Consider the following 21,366-nt stretch of genomic DNA (forward strand, 5'->3'; position numbering starts at 1 on the left):
TGGTTGGGTAAGAGCATGAGGACAGGTCAGTGCAAGGCCGGCACCACTGGTTTTGATTTTTAGTTTGTTCAGACTTTTGGAGTTGTTAAAACATGAGCAATTCAGGATGGATCTTTTCTTTTCCCTTCTCTTCTCTTCTCTTCTCTTCTCTTCTCTTCTCTTCTCTTCTCTTCTCTTCTCTTCTCTTCTCTTCTTTCCTTTCCTTTCCTTTCCTTTTCTTTTTTCTTTTCTTCTCTTTTCTTTTCTTCCTTCCTGCCCTTGCCCTTGCCCTTTGCTTCTTTCGCTCTTTCCTATCTCTTTGCTTTTCAGGTAAATGAAAATAATGAATAAACACTAAAAATAAGATAATTTTTACAAAGATTTCACTTTTAATACTTTTTTTGGAAAGACAGATATACAAAAAGATGAAAAGACCCTACTGGTTCACTCCCCCAGGTGGCCACAGTAGCCAGAGCTGAGCCAATCCAAAACCAGGAGCCTGGAGCTTCTTCTGGGTCTCCCACATGGGTGCGTCTTGGGCCATCCTCTTCTGCTTTCCCAGGTCACAAGCAAGGATCTGGGTGGGACACGAACTGGCACCCATATGGGATCCTGGCAGATATAAGATGAGGATTTTGCTACTAGGCTACTGTGCCAGGGCCAAAAACAAAATAAATTGCTAAGAAAACCCTGCTGATGGCTTAGATGATTAGGTCTTACCAGCCTTGTGAAAGACCTAGCTAATGTTCAGGGCCCCAGTTTCAGGGCTGGCTTAGTTTTGGCCGTTGCAATTAATTGGAGAGTGAGACAGCAGATGGGACCTCTTTGTCCATCTGCTTATCATATCAGTAATTAAATAGAAAGTAAATTATATTTATGTAATACTTAGACTCACTTCTAGGGTGGGGGCTTGTTGACTATAAGCTGCCGTGTCTAGTAGCCAGCATACCAAATAATTGTGGTTATTTACTATTTATTTATTTATTTTCAAAGATTTGTTTTTTATTTTTATTGCAAAGTCAGATATACAGAGAGGAGGAGAGACAGAGAGGAATATCTTCCATCTGATGATTCACTCCCCAAGTGACTGCAATGGCCGGTGCTGCGCTGATCTGAAGCCAGGAGCCAGGAACCTCTTCCAGGTCTCCCATGCAGGTGCAGAGTCCCAAGACTTTGGGGCTGTCCTCAACTGCTTTCCCAGGCCACAAGCAGAGAGCTGGATGGGAAGCGGGGCTGCCAGGATTAGAACTGGCACCCATATGGGAGCCCTGCGCGTTCAAGGTGAGGACTTTGGCCGCTAGGCTATGGCGCCAGGCCCTATAGCCTGATTTAGAAATGTGCGTAAATTCCTATTTTTTATTGCTTTCCCATTTTTATCTTTATTGGTTTTGGTACCAATTTTTATACATAAATACTCTTAGATGTTTTTAATTGTATTTTCTCATTATTAAATTATAAACTGTAGAGGCCCCAAAATTTAAGAATTTATGTTCAGGAGTTGAAAGGGAATAATTTGGTTTGTATAGTCTCTAGCAAAGAACATTTTTGTAGAGCAATATATTACTATATATAGCTAACAGGCTGACTTATTATTAACAGCATTACTTACAATGGAGCTATTCATAGTTCAGAACAAAAGATCGTTGTTGCAGGGTAGTGTAAATTAATCCAGAGTTTTTAGTAACTGCTGCCACTTTTGGTTTCACTTTCACCTGCAGAAGGTGGGTTGATTGAGGTAAATAGAGAAGGACTAATACCATTTGGACTGTGGTTTCTGTTGCCAGACTGCAAGTACTCCCCACCACCAGTCCATCTGGCCCAGACTGCCAGCTTGTAACAGGCCCCGACAGGAGGAAAGGTAGTCTTGCAAGTTCATTACCTGAACAACCGCTGTGGAGACTAGCTTAGTGCTGTACAGAAATAATCAAGGTGAACATTCCCTGTGACCCAAAATTACATGATAAGGTAAATAGCTGCCTTGAGAACTCTTACACATGCTGAAAGACATGCCTGAGGATGTTTCCTGATGTACAGTGGAGAGAGGAGCATTCTAAACAGCCATCACTAGAGGGATGGATGCAGTCAATATGGGGTCATTAGAGATGGAATGTTACACGGAGTTAAATATCTCAGTATGAAAGATACCCAAAAATATGTTGAATGGGGAGAAATCAGGTTTCAGAATGATATACAATTTGATGCATTTATGCACATTTTAGCAACTTGTTTTATTTTGTTTTATTTTATCGGAAAGTCAGACTTACAGAGAGAAGGAGAGACAAAGATCCTCTATCTGTTGGTTCACTTCCCAAGTGGCCACAATGGGTGGAGCTGAGCCTATCTGAAGCCAGGAGCCTTTTCTGGGTCTTGCGTGTGGGTGCAGGGTCCCAAGACTTTAGGCCATCCTCTTCTGCTTTCCCAGGCCACAAGTGGGGAGCTGGAAGGGAAGTGGAGCAGCTGGGGCATAAACCAGTGCCCATATGGGATCCTGGTGCATGCAAGGCAAGAATTTAGCCACTAGGCTATCTATCACACTGGGCCCTGTTTATGCACATTTTTAAAACCCTTAAACATTCTTCAGTGGTTATACCTATATAGAGAGAAATGTGTTCAAATTTGAAGAGGAAGAACATATTCTAAATTTATACTAGTTCTAGTTTTCTCTACAGGCCTAAGGAGAAGGGGACCAAGAATAGGAACCCAAGGAGACCTCCATTTTACTAGTAATGTTTTTTTCCTTGAGGAACTATGGTACGATATTCAATTTTCACTACTTTCTTGGATACTTTTATTGGAAAATAATTTCAAGCATTTGTCTACTTATAGCAGATCAACATGATCCCTCTCCAGTGAATGAACCAATACATGTATGTATATAATTACAGTTACATATGTTTTATGTAGATGTATTCAGATAAATTTATGAGGTAAGATTGAGATTCTGTGTCTTTCAATATACACATAATTTGTGTGTGGTTTTTTTTGTTAAAGATAAATATAAGTGCAGGGCTTAGTTCCTTTTCTTTAAAATGAGATGAGTAGTAAATTTACAGTATCTTACTAAGATTTAACACAAAATTGTGCCTCAGTAGCTCTAATGTGAGTAGTACTTATAGTATTTCTTCATGAATTAAAAGAAGCCAAGATACCCAGAGCCAAATGACATCGCAGAGATCATAAAGGTGTGGTAAGGCAGGGAGACCCAGGTCACATGTTTGCTCTGGAATCACCCTGAGTCACACAGTGTCAGTTTATTTCCTTTTTTTTCTTTTCTTTTTTTTTGTGTAAGTCAAAAGGTGAAGTAATTTGACTAATTGTATTTCTACATGTCTGGAAATCCTTCATTGATGACACTTAGGTAATTTTGTAGAAAATGTGGGCAAAAAATTTTCTTACAAGCATACTTCATACCATCTATCTCTACAGTCTTTCCAGCAAGAAGGAAGAATATAATTCCATTCTTCTTTGTTTTTTACTTTTTAAGAAGGCAGAGGGACAAAGACTGGCAGAGATCTCCCACGTCCGGGTTCATTTCCCTAATGGCCACGATGGCAGAGGTGGGAGTGGGACCAGGACTGGAGCCGGAACTCCATCCAAGCCTCCCATGTGGGTGCCAGGGACCTATATGAGTCATTACTACTGCCCCTGAAAGTCGCCATTAGAATGAAATGGAATCAGGAGCCATGGTTGAACCCTGGTACTCCCATAAGGGATGAGAACATCCTAACTGGCATCTTAACCTCTACACCTGCCACATTCTATTCTTTTTTCTGAAATATTAAGCAGCTGTTCTTTGCTCTCTTTTTTCCTGTCTGAACTGTCTTTGAATTATAGTCTAAAGCAGATAAATAGTTGTTTTTTTTTCCTTTGAAAAGCTAATATGCAGACTGGCATTGTGAAAAAGAATGAGCTCTTGGTTCCATTCATCTGGGTGCTGTATCCTTGGACCTGCTGCTGTGTGCCATGATTGACTGCGGAGGGAAGTGAGGAATCCTCAGTGCTGGAGTGTTGGCTGATAATACATGCCTGTGATTGCTGGCCAGCCTACTTTGTACAGAGAGTAACAAACAGAAGAAATTGGTCTAGACTTAACTGCAGTTATATTTGCAAGCCCTGGTAGAATTATTGGGTAGTGTGGGTAGTGATCCTGCTTCTTTATATTCTTTTTGCCACTTAAACTGTAATACATGTGTGTGCAAATGTATGTGCATGCATACAAGCATAGACTTCAGACCCTACCCTTATTACATGTCTGATCCCATATAAATCAGTGATTTAACTTTGGCAAGTCTCAGGCTCTTCATTTGGGGTTAATATTGTACCTGACTTAATTGCATTGTTTTTTTGTTTGTTGGATAAAACAGAAGAAAATCATAGTCAGTGTTTATGAACAGTAGACTGTGTTGTTGCTGTTGTTTCTCATTCTAACATTTGTTCACTAAGCACACATGGGTGACAGGCAGTTTCCTAGACCCTGGGGATTCATGGAATATGTGGTTAAATAGACAAAGGCCAGTCCTCAGTGGGACTAACATTGTCTTGGGGGTAGCCAATAAGCAGCAAACAGGCTATTTTATTTCTGGCAGTGATGAGTGATAGAGGTAGAATATCTTTTACCTGCAGATATTGGAACCAGAATTGTTTCGAGTTCGAGTGTATTTGGATTTGGAAATATTTGTACTTATGTAATAGGACGTCTTAAGATTGGAACCTGTTGTAGTCTATTTCTTTTTTTGAAAAAAGATTTATTGATTCAAAAACAAAGTGACAGAGAAATAGATAGCTTCCCTCTGCTGATTCACCAGGGCTGGGCTAGGCCAAAACCAGGAGCCCAGAATGAATGTCATTGGCCCAAGCATCTGGGTCCTCTGCTGCTCCCCCAGGCTCATTAGCAGGGAGCTGGATCAGAAGTGAAATTGGAGCCTGAACCAGTATTCCAATGTGAGATGCTGGCATGGCAAGCTGACAGAGAGGAAGATCTTCTGTCCGATGATTCACTCCCTAAGCAGCCACAACAGCTGGAGCTGAGCCAATCCGAAGCCAGGAGCCCTGAGCCTCTTCCAGGTCTCCCACATGCATGCAGGGTCCCAAGGGTTTGGGCCATCCTCCACTGCTTTCCCAGGCCACAAGCAGAGAGCTGGCTAGGAAATGGAGCTGCCAGGACACGAACCAGCGCCCATATGCAATCCTGGTGCATGCAAGGCAAGGACTTTAGCTGCTAGGCTACTGCGCTGGGTCCAGCAAACTAAAGCTTAATAAGCTGTACCACAGAGCATTTCTTCCACCCCAGTATGTTTTCTGTTGTTGCTGTTCCTAACACAGTATACTGATTGGATAAACCATGAAGAAAAGGTTTCATTTGGCTCATAGTTCTGGTTTGGAGGCCAAGGGGCTGCTTGCAGTGGTAGCCTTCCTGCTGGTGGAAGTCCTAGATAGCGTCAGGTATCACATGCTCTAAGACAAGGAGCATGCCTATGTGTCCCCCAATCTCTCTCTTCCCTGAAAACCAGCAGTGTTCTCTCATGGGGTCCACCTCATGACCAGATCCAGTCCTCATTCAACACCCAAGGTCTACCGGTGAGAGCCATTACTGGACTTGGTATCCCCACTTTGAATCAATTTCAATTGAAGTTTCTGAAAAGACAACCCATATTCAGACCAGAGCAGGACCTGTGTCTAAAGATGACTCACTTATTCCTTGCACACCTCATTCCTGCAGGCTGAAGCCAATGTTACCTAGTTTTTGGTGCACCTGCGTTTAGCAGACTGTCACATGAAGTCAAATATATAACTATGCCTTTGCTCAAAAAGTTTCAGATGTCCTATTTCAGAAGATTTGGGATTAGGGATACTGAAATGGTACACGGCAGGGTGGGAGTCCCTGACAGGCTGAGCAGAGGCATTTGTTTCCATTGGGCAGTCTGGGACGGGGGTGTCAGCAGGTTCCTGCATGAGGGCCCCTGCCCCCAGGGAAGAGCTGAAGCACCTGAGTAAAGCACAAGTGCCAAAGGCCCAAGAGTGGGAGTGGCAGAAAGTGAGCGAGGCAGGTGCCATCCTGCAAGGCTCGTGCCTTGTACTGAAGTAGGATGTGGAGGTTGAGCAGGACACTGCAAACTGATTTCTCATGTTTTTTTTTCTCGAAAATGATTACTTGAGTAGAGAATTTGTGATCATCAGTATCTTGCCCACTGAGTCTTTGGGAAATGCTGAGTAGTTTTTAATTCTAAAATCATAGCTGACGGGACACTGACCACCCATCTAGAAGGAAGGTTTTGTTATTTCGCTCAGCATATTCAAGATTTGAGAGAAACCATTTAATCTGGAGGGTAAGTAAAATAAATAAAAACCTCAACTGTAACAGAAATACAGGGTAATATTGTTACATTAGTGACCATTGTTATACTGCCAGTTGTGTGCCATGAATATACTTAGAAAGGCATGTGCTAAGTGCTTTACCTCTGGGCCTTTATTTAATCCACATGAGTCTTGTGAGTTAGGCTTTGTATCAGTTTTAGAGATGGAGATTTAAGGGAGAGAGTGTTGGTGTAAATTGTCCGTGGTGGCACAACTGGTCAGTAACAGAGATGGGAATCCGGAGCCCATGTTTTCAGCTGCCACCTTGTGCATTCCGTGGTTGGATGGGGAATCTTTTGGTCCTTTGTGTGACTCAGACTCTCCTCTGTTATCTTCTCCTTCTGCTCAGGGGGACTGTGGTCTGATAAAATGTTTGCACCTGTTCCAAGCACACTCCTATGTTTTCCTAACATAGTCTCCTTTCCTCTGCAGTGACAGATGGAAAAACTGAATTTGCGGTCTCACTTTGTGTTCATTCTGTGTTTCTTCAAAACAGCTATTAGACCCCTTTCTGTTCCAGGGATTCGGTGTGGAAGGAGACAGGCAAGGTCCTTCTCCATGGAATTCACATTCTGGTAGAGGGTGGAAGATAATAAAACAAAAAAGAATATCAGAGCTACAGACATGCTGGATTATGTATCCGCAGCATGGGGAAAGGGAATGAAAAATAATGCTGAGAGCAGGACAGGTGGGCATGGAGTAGCATGGGGTGGGTAACATAGCCTCGCTCATGGTGAGGGGGATGGGTTCTGGGTAGGGGATACTGGAGTCTGTAGCTGTGGAATGCTCATAGATAGTGGAAATGCCCATTGGGAAGTTGCAGGTCTAGATCTTGGAAGAAAGATGGAAGTTGGACCTGTCTTTAGGAGACATTGATGTGCGGAATTCCATTCAATGGTGGAGGTTTTCTGTAACCACCTTCTTTCCCCCTTTGTACTCTGTACCTTTCCTTTAGTCAGTCACTCCATTTTGTAAGATCTTCCTGAAGCAAAGAACATGTTATTGTCACTGTTACTTCTGGAATGGATGCCACTTTAGCAGGGAGTGCAGCTTCCAAGATTGGGATGGGAATTATGCTTTAATCTTAATACATAAAGCCTCGATCAATGTATCTGTTTTTAAATTATTTTATGCATTCTGAAAGCAGAGAGAGGGAGAAAAACTTCTGTCTTAATGGTTTATTCTCCAAATGCCTGTAACAGCTAGAGTGGGGGAACCTAGCGTGGTCTCCTACACGAGTGAGAGCACCCACCTACTAGGTCCATCAGCTGCTGCCTCCCAGGGTATACAAACACTGCAAATGGGAACCAGGGGCATAACTGGCACAGCCCAGGCACTACTTACGTTATGGGATGGCAAGTGATGTCTTAACTGCAGTGCCAAACAACTGCCAAGGGAGTGTGTCTAATGTTCTTTTGGTGTTATTTCCTGAGAAATCAAATCCTGGAGCGAGCCTGCATTTGCTCCTATGCTAGTGTCCTTAGCGTTTCTGTGAGGCTCTTGGAGCATGGTTCTACGTGGTACTGTGGAGCTGCAGCATGGCTCAGGGATGGACAAGATGCAGGGTCTTCACTTCCCTGGTGAGGTCATCATAGCGTGGGGGTACTCCAGGCTCCTCTGGACCTGTAGGGATTATGGACCTGGCCTGTGCCTGTGGTGGGCCATCCTGAGAGCCGCTGTTGCTGCTGTTCTGTGTCCTGTTGCTGTGGCTCTTCCTCCCCACCCCACCCCCCAACCTCAGGGTTGGGGCACTTTCTGGGTGCCGCTCCTCCTCAAGCCAGGCAGTCAACTTGTGATGATTGATTTTAAAGTCTGTCTGCAGGATGCTGCCCCCGCCCTGCAGGTAGCAGTGGAAATCCTGGCTCCTTGTTTGTTCTGCCTCAACAGTGCCGCCAGTGGATTCTACTTTCACCTCACCGGGGATGGCTTAGTTCTCATAATGGAGAACTTTGCTCTGAGCAGTCTTCTTTTGTGGTCTAAGATTTTTCTTTTACCTTAGTTTTCCCAACAAGTCATCAAGATTAAAAATGGAAACAATCATCTAAAGCCAACAGACAGAGCTGCCCAAAGTCAGCTAGGCTAATGCTGCCTCCCTGTCCCTTCAAATGTCATTCAAAGGTGTTTCTTCTAGGCCCTGAATAGGCTTGATTTCAGGGAGACCTTGCACTAGGAAAGTAGCGTGTTAGCTGCTGAAAGAGCCCTGTAAGGCCAAGGGGGCAGGGACCCTGACCTCTGGTCAGCAGGCTGTGTGGCCCCATTACCTCTTCTCTAGACCGCCCTTTCATTGTCTCTAGGAAAGGAGTGAGTGGGAAGGGGTGTTATATTTTCTTGGAGTTCTGACCCTAGTGATCTGATATTTTGCTTTGGTTGGTTGTAGTGTGTAAATTTACCCATTGAAACCCTCTGTGCTTCCCAAGAGTCACACTGCCAGTGGTTTTTCTGGTATGTCAAAAAATGTGCACAAAGCTATTCATGTAGCTTGCCCAGGTGGTGACATGACAGTGGAACACCCAGCCAGGGGTAAGGGGTGTAGTTTATGATAGTCTTTGGGATTTCTGTGAGGAACTTCCTTTTTTTTTTTTTTTTTAAGCTAATTGAATGGAAACGAAGACCTAGACTCTTGGACCCTTCTTTGTGGGTTGACCAAGGCAGAAATTATGCAGGCATGGCTGCTCTTACTGAAACATTTGTATTTTATAATAGCTTCCATGTCTATACAATGTTTGGTGATTTTTCTTTTATTTCCAGTGTTAATTTATTGGAGTGTGAGATGGGGTGAGAAAAAGAGAGAGACTTCCCCATCTGCCTGCAGTAACCTGGTCTAGGTCAAGCTGGCCAAAGCCAGGAGCCAGGGTCCTGCGTGGCAGGGCCCCAGTCTGAACCCTCCCTGCTGCTCTGTGGAAAGCTGGAGTCATAAGCAGAGCTGGGAAGTGAACCCCGGCATTCTGATTTGGGACATGGATATCTTAACCTCCAGGCCAAGCACCTGTTTCCACAGCTGTGTTAACATGCTTATTTGATCATTTCCAAGCGCCTGCAGTCCACCCAGGGCAGTTGTGGTTGTCTTTCAGGTCCATTGCAAGCACCTCTGTGTTGTGGATTCTGCCACCTTAGCTGGGGTCAGCATGAGTGGCCACATGCCACCCACTGTGGAAATGCATTAATTAGCGCTGTTTGCAAAAGCCTTCATTTTACACGAAACACAGAAAGGTAAATAGAAATCCCTTAGACAAAGTAAATGAGTAAATATAGTCAGATTGGGTTGTTTAAAATGCCAACAGTCCTCCCGTATGGGTACAGAGGCCCTGGGAGCTGCTATTGGTGCTGTGTGCTCTGTTGCTGGCATATGAGTAAATGGCTCCTCTGAAGGAAAATGGTGCATTCATTTTTTTTTTTAAGATTTATCTATGTAGTTGAAAGGCAGAATCACAGAGAGAGAAGGAGAGACAAAGGAAGAAATCTTCCACTTGTTGGTTCATTCCCCCAGATGGCCATACCAGCTGCGGTTGGGCTGGGCCAAGCCAAAACTAGGACCCTGGAACCCCATATGAATTTGCCACAGGGGTTGTTGGGACCCAAGTGCTTGGGTCATCTGTTGCTGTTTTCCCAGGTGCATTATCAGGGAGCTGACTCTGAAATGGAACAGATAGGAATTGAATGGGTGCCCATATGGGAGGCCAGTGTCTCAGGTGGCAGCTTAACCCCCTGTGACACAATGCTGGCTCTAACACTGGCATTCTTTACTAAATGTTGTTTAGTGTTGGCATCGTTAAGTAATCTCATGGGATTCTTCCATGGGCTGAAATCTGCCACCTGAAAATTCATATTTGGAGGATCCTAACCTTCAGTTCCTTGGTACGTGACTATGTTTAGGGTCTTTGAAGAGGTTAAGTTAAAATTAGAGATAATTAGTGTGGGCCCCAAACAGTTGATTGGTGTCCTTAGGAGAAGATTAGGGTACAGAGGGAAGGGGAAATTAAAGCTCCGAAAGAAGATCGCATCCACAAGCCAAGAAGACCCCTGTCCAGAACTAGCTGGATCAACACCCTGATTCTAAACAGCTTCCAGAATTGTGAGAAAGAAATGAATAAATACATGTCTGTTGTGTAAGCCACTTAGTCTGTTTCCCTTTTGACAGCTCAAGCAAGCCAACACAGACATGGAGCCTAGTCCATCTCTCTTTGGATGCCCTTCCCACAATCCTTTGCAGGTGGTTGTTGGGTTCTTGTTTGTGCTCTTCTGTGACAGGAAACTTGCCAGCACACTTGGGACTCTTAGCTCAAGTGTCAGAAAACCTTTCCCGAAGTGGTTTAAGCAAAGCATGAAGTGTATTTGCTTAAGTGAAAACCCCAGTATATGACCTTAGCCATACCTTTAGGTAGGCCTCCAATGATGTTATCTGAACCTACTCTTCCAACTATTAGCTTTGTGTGCTGTCAGGTAGACTTACTCATGGCCATGCTGGAATTCTCAGGCAGCCCAGGTTCAAGATCAACTGAGAAAGAAACAGCTGAAACAATAGCCTCTGTTTTATCTATTCCCAGGCCTGACCTCCTGTTCAGTAGAACAGCCTTCCACTTTCTTGAATGTTCCTGCAGCTTTACTGCTTCACTTGCTTCAGTTTTGTGCTAGAACATCTTATCCAGGACTCCGTTTTTTTCTTTCACCTCCTCGTTCTGGCTCCTTTGTTGTTTTGTCATTGTTCTCTTAAAATGAAGGGCTGCTAATTGTACCTGTTCCCACCATTTTATAGCCAAAGTCAAGGATCATGAGAGTATTACGTCCTTTTGATTTGATCACACTATTCCTTCAGACTGAATTTTGAGGAGCTTGTATGATTTCCTCAAATTTAGCTTAGGATCAGCTAAACTGTGGCAGTCTTTTTCATGTTAATTGCTGTACCATATGTCAGTAGTGTATTTCAGGCCAAATCTTAGGAAATTTCTAAACAGAATCATGGAAAAGGAGATTGAAAGAGAGAGGGAAGGAGTATGTGTGTGTGTGTGTGTGTGTGTGTGTGTGTGTTCAGTCAGTTGCCTTTTACCTAAATGGAAAACACATAGACACAGCAGCATATTATGTCTTCCAGGGGTTGGGTTCCACTAGTCAGGGATCTATTTTGTTTTAAACAGTCTTGACCTTATACTTGGACATACTACCAGACTTAAAAAAAGTAGAGAAGCTGAAAGATCATTGGAGAAACACATACGTGGCCAGGAATCAGCCTAGTGAGCCTGCTGATGGTGACCCTAACCACACTCTGGGTTTAACTCATCGATCACTTGGGAAAGTTCTGAAAGAGGCAAAATAAAGGAAGATGTAAGACCAGCAGAGACATAGACTTTCATCTTTTTTTTTCATCGTTTTTTCTCTAGCAGAAACAATAGAACAGAGTTTTGGTGGCTACATAGAACTCACACAGCTAAATGTTGTTTTCCGCCTTCAGCTCTGCTGATGTACCAAGATGCTCTTATGCTCTGTTCTACCCAGATCGGTGGGTAACCAGGTACCATGCTGGTTATCCCAGGGTCTCTGTTGGTGATTCCTGAAGCTGTGCTATTGGAATGCCAGACTCCCAGACTTTGTGGCTTGCATGCGCTATAGGATGATCTTGGATTTTCCTTTGCTGTCAGACACTCTTGTTGTGGGAAATTGTCTAGATTGGGTCAAGACTGGAGAAATGCACGTTTCCCTTTCCCAGTCCTGAAGCTGAGCCTCCTCCTTCTTGTGATCACTCTTTCCAGCCACAGCTGCTCAGGGTTCTTTGGTTAGCCTTTGTTCACTTGTTTCTTCTGCCTGTGGTACTCTTGCCCTCATCTTTGTCCAGTTGCTTATAACCTAGGTGTCCCTTCATCACAGGGCTAGTAGAGGACCTCCCTTTTATGCACACTGTGCATGCCCTATCACTTATTTCACTGTTTTGCTTCTATGTCTTCTCCCTGCTACCCTCTTAAGGCTCCTTCAAAGTCAAGGTTTCCTCTTTATTCTTGTTTCCTGCAAGTCCAGCCTAGTGTATTTATGGTACATGGTGGTTTCTTGTAACTGTTTATTGAGGAAATTCATATTCATTGTGGTTTTGAGGCTCTCAGACGGCACTGAGCAGTATGATAGCTGGTTAAGTTTAGGAAACGAGAGCATAATAGCTAACCTACACCCTGTTAGCAGTTACGGAGTGACTCACAATTAGCTGCATCCGTAACTTAAAAAAATTTTTTTGAAAAATGCCAGTTTTTTTTTTACAGCATAATTATCAATCAGTTGCTATTACTGTGAATTGTGGTTGTACAAAGAAGAAATTTGAACCTTATAAGCAATTTTCCTCCTATTAGAATTTTGCTCTCCTACAGAATATCAAGATATTTGACAAGTGATTTTTGTAGTGTTTTCTCTTGAGTCGTTTGTTGCTTGCCAGTTGTGTCCCTCCTTGTAGATAACCTCACCTACACTAACCACCTGTTCTACAGTTGCCCGTATGCTGCCTACTTTATTTACTTTGCTGATTTCCTGTTATGAACTAGGACAGTGGTGATGCTGTTACTGACCTTTATCATTAGAGATTTTCCTAGGCGTCTAGCTCTCTGAGGAGCGTTTTTCAGACTAGTTTCCTGTATTTCCAGGCTTCTATCCCAGCAGTATTTCAGGCCCTTGAACATGTGTATGCTTTCTACTGAGCATAAAGTATTTGGTAGTGCAAAATTTTATCTAGTAAGTAGAATATATCACGAGTTTTATTTTTATAAGCAAATCCTTCATTGCAGAAGAGTGAACGTGTCCGCTTGTTAGGGCTTCTGCAACAAATCACCATAGAATCAGTGTCTTAATAACCGGAAATGTATTTTCTCCCAGATCTAGTTGCTAAAAGTCCAAGTTCAAAGTGTCAATAAGCTTGGTTTATTCTGAGGGTCTCCTTGGCTAGTCTTCCTCCATGATCTGCATTCATCTGGTCTTCCCACCAGGTTTGTCTGTGCTGATCTGCCGTCCTTACAAAGACACCAGTCATATGGGATTAGGAACTGCCCAAGTGACCTCATTTCACCTGAAGTACCATTGCAAAGGTGCCAAGTTAGTGATTGTTGGGACTTAGGGCTTCGACATATGCATTTGGGAATGTGTGACACACTTCAGTGCATAAATGTGATTAATAAAGCAATTTAAATATTCCAAACAAATGTTAAAGATGCTTTAAAATTGCTGGAATACTTCCCATTAATTGTTCAGAAAAGATCATCACCATGACACATTATCCTTAAACTTTCAAAAATAAGACAGACAGTGTTAAATAATGTGTGTCTACTCTGCCTTCTCACTGATCCGAATGCTACCTTCCTTTCAGTTCAAACTTGTGAAGGTATGGCTGATTGCTTGAAGCCGTCGACTTCCTCCCAATGGTTCGTGAGAATGGAGTCCTGATGCTCCACTGAGTTTTAGAATTCTGAGACAGAAATGATGTCAGAAAGCAGAAAGTGTTGTTGCATCCTTCATAATGCTGAGGCAGGCATGGTGGTATAGTACATCAAGCCTCAGCCTGTGGCACCTGTTCATGTCCTGGCTGCTCCACATTCAGTGTGGCTTCCTGCTTATGGCCAGGAAAACAGCAGAGGATGGCTGCAGTCCTTGGAACCTGCACCCCATGGGAGATCTGGAAGAAGCTCCTGGCTTCTGGCTTCAGACCTGCTCAGTTCTGATCATTTTCACCATTTGTAGAGTGAAACAGCAGAAGAAAGATCTATCTTTCTCTGTGAATCTGCCTTTCCAAATAAATGAATAAATCACAAAATCATAATGCTACCATCTATTGAGTGCTTGTTTTGAGTGAATCATAATGTTAGCAATATCACCATAAACCTGCAGAGTAGAACTGATTATCCCTTCTTAAAAATATTTGAAGAAACTAAAGGAGAGGAAATAACTTTACCTGGATACATCTGTTTTTTTCTCTTATTTGTATTTTGACCTCATTTGTTCCTAAAGGATTATCAGTTGTGATATTAGATAAGGGAAAGAAATGAAGGATATTTCAAGTTTGTACCCACTCTATTTGCTGATGAACTAAGAACCTCAGAGGTTATAGACAGAAACCCAGCATCTAAATTACATGTAGGTAGAGGTTTGATGGTGTTACACTGTCTACCTCTTAAACTGATTTGATGGACTGTGGATTACTTCAGGCCTGCAGCTTTAGCTTAGGGCCTGGATTGAATAATGGCGACCCTGATTCAGAGGTGGGCTCGAAAAAAAAAAAAGAGATTCAAGATAAGTAATAAGAATGCCGGCAGAGTGAATTGCTAAATTTATTTGTGATGGGATTATAGGAAAGTATGACTAAGACAGACTGGAATGGGCTCACCCGATGGTTGTACATTCTGGCTCAGGATCAGAATAACCCAAGAGCTTCTAAAAGCAGTGCTTGCATTTTACCATGGAGGTCTCATTGAGATGGCATAGGCCTGGACAGGCGTCATTTTTAACAGTTACTGGACTAAATCCCTTGGACAGCCATGGTCAAGAATTGATGAGGGAAGCCATGATTGGGATGGCTCCTGAGCCTAACTTTACCTTTGGCATCTTTTTAGGTTACTAACTTCAGTTATACTTTTTTAAATGGTTGAAAAAGATCACAAGAATATTTTGTGATACATGAGAATTACCTGAAATTTATATCTAAGTGTTGATAATCCAAATTTTATTGGAGCCCAGTCTTGCTCACTCGTTTGCATGTTATCCATGACTCCTGTTACACCATAGTAACCAAGCTGTATTAGAGACCGAGGGGTCTACAAAACATAAACCGTCTACTCTGTGGCCTTTTATAGAAAGTATTTGCCAACTCTTGTGCTGGTAGGGGTTCAGCCCTAGAGCTGCTTTAGAACTTAAAAAGTGGCAAAGGATTGTGTTCTCTCTGTGCGTATGTGTGTGTGCGGTGTATTTTGCGTTTTAATTTCTGTGGGTTTTTCCAAGAGGAGGGATGCTGATGACTGACAAAATATTTATCAGATTTCATTGCAACTTATACTGTTGTCCTCAAAACACACAAAAATAATATAGTGTCCAGACAACAAGGTGGTCCAACCCTTTCCAGTGCTTTGCTGAGGATCTCCTGCGTCTCTTCTGAGTAATAGCCATCTCCTAGTGATTCCCTACACTCACAACGCTACTTGTGCCTTTTTTCTTCCTTCTCAACCATATTTGTCATTAATGGCACCTGGGTGTCTGAAAGCACTTCCCTTTCTTGGTTCAGATTTGGAAGATGGAAACATTATTTACAGCAAGGACTTTAATGTAGAATTGTAGTTGATCAAGACTAGGAAAATGGCAATGGTTGTTGTGTTGGCTTCTTTTGCCTTCTGGTTTGTATCCACCAGGATTTGAAAATGAGGAAGGCAGAAGATTATGAGAAATGAGCAGGGAGTGGAAAATGAGAAAGTGCCCCCATCAGGTTGCGTTTGCTTGGAGAAGCAGCTGGCATTTGCTTCAAAACCAGCCCAACCAGTTCAGAATAAGAGATTTAATTTTATGCTTGATTTGATCACTTTAGGCTTTTGCTTGCTTTACTTTTGTTTGTGGTATGTAAGGGGGAAGGGGAAGCAAGACATTGATATGTATTTTTCCATTTTGTAAATGTATATGAATATTTTGAAGAATAGCATGTTTCAATGGATAGGATAAAGCATTTCCATTTCCATATAGCTTATTGTTCACTGGATGACTGTTCAGTGAGTCTCCAGGTGAAACTGCTTGGTATGTTGGATGTTGCTGTTAATACCCCGTGCGTGTTCATGTGTTCTCATTTTTATCCTGTTCTGCTCCCATGTTAGTGTCTTCCATCCCAAGTGTATTTACCCTACAGCCACCTGGCATGAAGCCAGTGATGTCATTATAGATGGCGATGTGCCCAGACTATCTTATAATAAAAGCATTGTCTCAGCTACTAATTAAGTTTCAGGAAGGCTGATGTTTGCATTTATATTAAACCTCTTGGAAGGGCTGAGAGCAAATGTATTATGAGCAGTCTTCTAATTCCTGCATTCATGCTTCATACTCCAACCTAAATCTGGAACACTGTGTTTGGAGAGGAAGAGTAGGCGATATTTGCATGTTGTTTTTTTATACTAGGGACTCACTCCATCCTTCTTACCTTTTTATTTTATTCATTTAATTTAATTCAATTTTTTAGGGTCCTGTATATTGGCCTCGCCTGCAACACCGCTCGCTATATTTACATTTCCTATCTGGAAAATGCTTGGACTGTTCTCCCTATGGAAGTTCTTCAAGGTAAGGCAGCAGCTGGAATTCAGATTGCTTCTCTACTCAACCAAGGCCAGTGCCCAGAGCATCTGATTCAAGGGAAAGGTGGACCTGCTGTTTTGCATGCTTTTGAGGTGGTTATTAAAGGAAAGATGATGTCAGGGGACAAGCCCTGAGGGCTGTTCTGTGTTGAGCCAAATAAAACTGGATTTGACCCATACCCTTGTGATTAAACAAAAGCAAGACAAAAAGAGAACTGCAAGCTGTTAGAGGTACCTGTCCACAGGTGGTTTTAAACTGTAAGGGGATTTATCTTTTAAAGGTTTTGATGATTTTGGTTTTTCAGCTTAACTATGCAGATTGAAAAAAGTTGTTGCCATAATTATGTCTCTTGTTATTTTAAATCATGTCTGATGACTTACAGCGACAGCGTTTATAGTCCTACTGTGGTTTTGCGTGAAGCTTCCGAATTTTGGTTCAGATGTTCTGACGTGCTTTCTGCTCTTTGCTTTCCCTACACTGTTTCCTGTCAACATGGAAGCACTTCCAGGAGCACCTTGTCAGTCATCTACTTTACAAGTTCTTGAAAACATAGATCTCTAGTCAGTACTCATTGCCATGTTTCTTCACACTGGGAGACTTTACAAAATTCCTGGGAAGTAGAATTAAAAGTTAAATTTCTTTTGGAGTGAAAATGTTTTAAATATGTTCATGGTTTTTTCATTAATACACATTTTACATGAACTTTTTCAAGACCCTTTATATATGTTTCAGATGATATGTGAAAACATCTTTTAGCATTTTGGCTAAACCAATTTTTAATTTTTTGAAAAAGATTTTTAAATTTATTTTTGTTGAAAAGGCAGATCAGAGTTAGAGAAGGAAAGACAGAGAGAAAAATCTTCCTTACACTGGTTCACTCTCCAAATGGCTGCAATGGCTGTGAAGGCCGGAGCTGAGTCAGTCTGAAGCCAGGAACCAGAAGCTTCTTTGGGTCTCCTGTGCAGGTGTGGGGTCCCAAGGCACTGGGCCATTTTCTACTGCTTTCCCATGCCACAAGCAGTTAGCTGGGTGGGAAATAGAGCAGCTGGGACATGTACCAGTGCCCATGTGGGAACCTGGCACTTGCAAGGCGAGGATTTAGCCAGTAAGCCATCATTTGGGGTCGAACCAATTACTACTTGCCAGTTTGATTTAAAAAAAAAAAAAAAGCCCAGAACAAGAGCACTGTATGTAAGATCTGACGTTCCAGACTCTGACATTATTCAGTATATGCAAGTCTGTGATCATTTCCAACTTCATTAACTTTATTGAACATTGCCAAATGCTGTATAATCAACAGTTTCTTGTCAGATTTCAGCTTTTTAAGATAAGAGGTTCCCAGCTGTACATCTCACCAGAGGGTGCAAGCTCACCTATCAGAGTCTATCATGCCACTGAAACCAAAGAACTTATCCTCTTGGAAAGGAGATAGGACATATGTTCACATCATAATATCGTTTAAAAAGACACATACTTCAAAGGTGGTCTTTTCAAGTCTGATGCAATGGAATAATTAGAAGAGATTTTGCTTTCAGATACGTATGACCTGATCATAATAATTAGAACTCGGGAAAGGTCATGCGGTAAGGCATGCAGTCCCGCTTGTGTCACTTGACAACAGCAAAGCACTGAACATGAACTACTGGAAAGAAGTGCAACATTGAGGTGTGCGCAGACAGTTCTTAGAATTTCCCTACCTCTGGTTCCTGTTCTGTCTGTCCCAGAGTTCACTGCTTTGTTTGTTTGTTTCTATGCCACAGTATGTTGACTCTAAAGAAAAATGTTCTGCTTACGGAAAAGTAAGTATTGTGTGATACCTTCTCTCCCCCCTTTAATTTAATTTAATATAAATTAGAGGGGAAAGGACATTTTTGCATAAGGGACTCAGAACATTCATGAAACAGATGAACAGAACAACAGAAGAATTTTCTATGAGCGAGAAACAAGTGCAGTTGTGAATTTAAAAATTCTTCTTTTCTGTTAATTTATCAAAGATGCATTCAGTGGCTACTAGCAGCCAGGCAGCTGTTCAAAAAAATAAACAAATTAGCTGATTCCCAAGATATTTCTGTTTGTTCCAGAAACTGGATTGAAGACACCTAATTTTGTGTTAAATGGAGTCATAGGAAAATGTGCTGGATAACAAACGAGGAACTCGGTGGAGGGAATCATTGGTTTTGTCAAGCAGGGAGCACGAGGAGGAAGATTGTATTGGACAATTCCTTAAGACCATGCCGTGCATGAGCTGGCTGCAGGGCAGTGAGTAGGAATCGTCCAGGTGGCCTGTAGAAAACAGATATCCTAGCAGCAAGAGGGCCAAGTCCAAAGGCAGCCGCCAACAGAGGATGGCTTCTTCAGGGAATGGGGGCAGGAGGGGAGTGTGCCCTGGCACAGGCCCCGTGGATTTACCACCCCCGGCTGGTGACCTGGTCTGCCTGCAGCTCAGGGTGTATAATACCACCCTGGAGCTTGGGGAGCAGTTCTGAACTCAGTCAGGAATATGGCTTCCTATGGCAGGCTTCATTTCTCCTCCCTTATGCTACTGGAAACCTAGTGAGTGATCTGAAGTCAGTGAAAGGGGGCTGTATCTGTCAGCACATGGGCTCTGGGCCGGCCCAGGGCTCTGGGACCACTCCCCAGGGCTGCTGGAGTGGGTTTCCAAGGCATAAGTTAAGTGCTGTGCAACAGAAACAAAATCCCTTGCCTCTGTGAGACCCACCCCCACCCCACTGGGAGTGGTGGGTCAGGTGCACTCATCCTTGGGTCACAGGGATGCATGTCTGCCTCAGCAGGATTATCTTGCCTGTGTGAATTTTTATTCCTTGACAAACCTCATCTGAAGGAGCTAAAGTTCCTGTGCAAAACAGAGACTCTGCTTTGGACCCGGTAAATGGAGGAGTGACTGCAACAAAACACCGAGAAGTTCACTGATAGGACCAGCCCACCGTCATGACTGATAGACCTCAATTCAGGAATGGAAGGTTACCTGAGTGGAGCTGGAGACCGAGTCTTGGGAGGGAGCAGGCTAGGGCCTGGGCTGCAGCTCTCATCGTTGGCCATTGTGACACAGGGCAAGCAGCATCTCCACTCTGACTCCAACCAGCATCACACAAAACAGAAGCAAAATCTCTCTCTTCTGTCCTCCCTCGCCTTCTCCCTGGACCCTGGAAGAGCAGGAGCTTCCAGTGAGTGACAGGGAGGGAAGAGGCAGGCAGGAAGCCCTCATTCTGTGTCCCGGCTGCCCCTTCCCTCGCCCCGGGGTTTCCTGTAACTATTGGTGGAGGTTCCTTGCCACCCTGATGTCTTAGGGATTCTGAGCATCCTCGCATTCCCCTCCCCCTCCTCATGCCATGGCTGTCATGATCAGTTCCATGCGGAACAGAAAAAAGAAGCAGAATTCCCCGCTGTCTAGGCTGCTGGGAAGGAGACTGAGTGGACATCTGCAGTTTGGGGACTCAAAGTAAGATTTGTGGATGCTTTTCGGAACTATGAAGCCACTTAAAAATATATATACACACACGTGTGTGTATTGAATATATACATATATGTATACATAATATATAGTATACATATATACACTATATATAATGTATATATTGAAAGAAAGAGTTAAGAGAGAAGGAGATTGATCCCGAAATGGCCACAATGATTAGGACTGGACCAGACCAAAGATAGTCAGGCACCTGGCACTCCATTCACATCTCTCCCATGAGGGCAGGAGTCCAAGGACCATCTTCCACTGTCCTCCCAGATGCATTAGCAGGTTTCACTATCAGAAATGGAACAGCTGGACTCAAACCATCACCCCATATGCAATGCTGGCACTGTAGGCTGCAGGCCGGCCTGCTGTGTGCCACAGCATCAGTTCCTGTGCAGTCACTTCTTTCCCATCTTTCTCACGTTCATAGCCACTGGTCTTGCACAGCCTTACCCTTTAGTGGTTTGACTGCCACTTGCAGCAAATGTGCTGCTCAGTAGGCAACTGGTAGTCACATATAAAGAAGCAGGAGGTGTGTTTCCTGCCCACGGTGAATCTGCAGTTTATTCAGAAAGAGTGAGTCTAAATGCCTATGAAGGTTGCTGGTTGGTAGAAGTAGTGGTGGCGGTAACAGTGATTGGTTTACGTTGTTTCTGAAGAACACATTTAAAAACCAATAGGGAGTTTCATTTTTATTGCTTTCCAGGAAGCACTTAAACCAGCATGCATGTGATCAGGAATGTAATCATTGGGTAGAAAGCCCAGATGTGTTATGCTCTTTCTTAATGCAGGTATTGGTTGTGAACCATTGTGGACTCAGAGGAGAATGTGACCGAAATTCATCTGGTGATTAAAATGTGTGTACGGAGAGAGCAAAGCAGCCGAGGAGTTGCAGGTGCTAAAGAGGTCCTTTCCAGTGACTTGAATTAATGGCTGCCCTCCTGCTGAGGGTTGCTGAGGGTTGCAGATGAGGTCGGGGCTGGCACCTTCTCTCTGGGATGCTCTCCTAAGTGGGAGTCAGCTTCAGATTTTGGTGGAGGCTGGATTTGTAAGGTCACAGTAGGGAACACAGAGGAGCCATTGTTCTGTTATCTTCATCAGCGTGTGCCTGTTCAGCCACACAGGAACCACCTTCTCCTTGCTCGTGTGTTCAGGAAGGCGACCTCAAGAGAATCACAGTGGAAATCTTCCAGACCTCATTTCAGGCTGTTACCATCCACAGGAGAAATTCTTTGGTTGAACCCTAGAAACCAAGTAGTTTGCAATAT

General features: G+C 43.2%; 1 protein-coding gene across 3 annotated transcripts in view; it reads left to right on the forward strand.

The window, feature by feature from the left end:
* The window catches only part of MFSD6 (major facilitator superfamily domain containing 6), a 73,995-nt gene that overhangs the window by 36,776 nt on the left and 15,853 nt on the right, over positions 1 to 21,366 (forward strand). For all 3 annotated transcript variants that reach the window (XM_058664728.1, XM_058664729.1, XM_058664730.1), the window contains one exon: positions 16,508 to 16,605. In XM_058664728.1, the coding sequence (XP_058520711.1) occupies positions 16,508 to 16,605 (98 nt within the window). The remainder of the gene's footprint in view (positions 1 to 16,507; positions 16,606 to 21,366) is intronic.

The sequence above is a fragment of the Ochotona princeps genome, chromosome 5, assembly GCF_030435755.1.
Source record: "Ochotona princeps isolate mOchPri1 chromosome 5, mOchPri1.hap1, whole genome shotgun sequence".
Lineage (NCBI taxonomy): Eukaryota > Metazoa > Chordata > Mammalia > Lagomorpha > Ochotonidae > Ochotona > Ochotona princeps.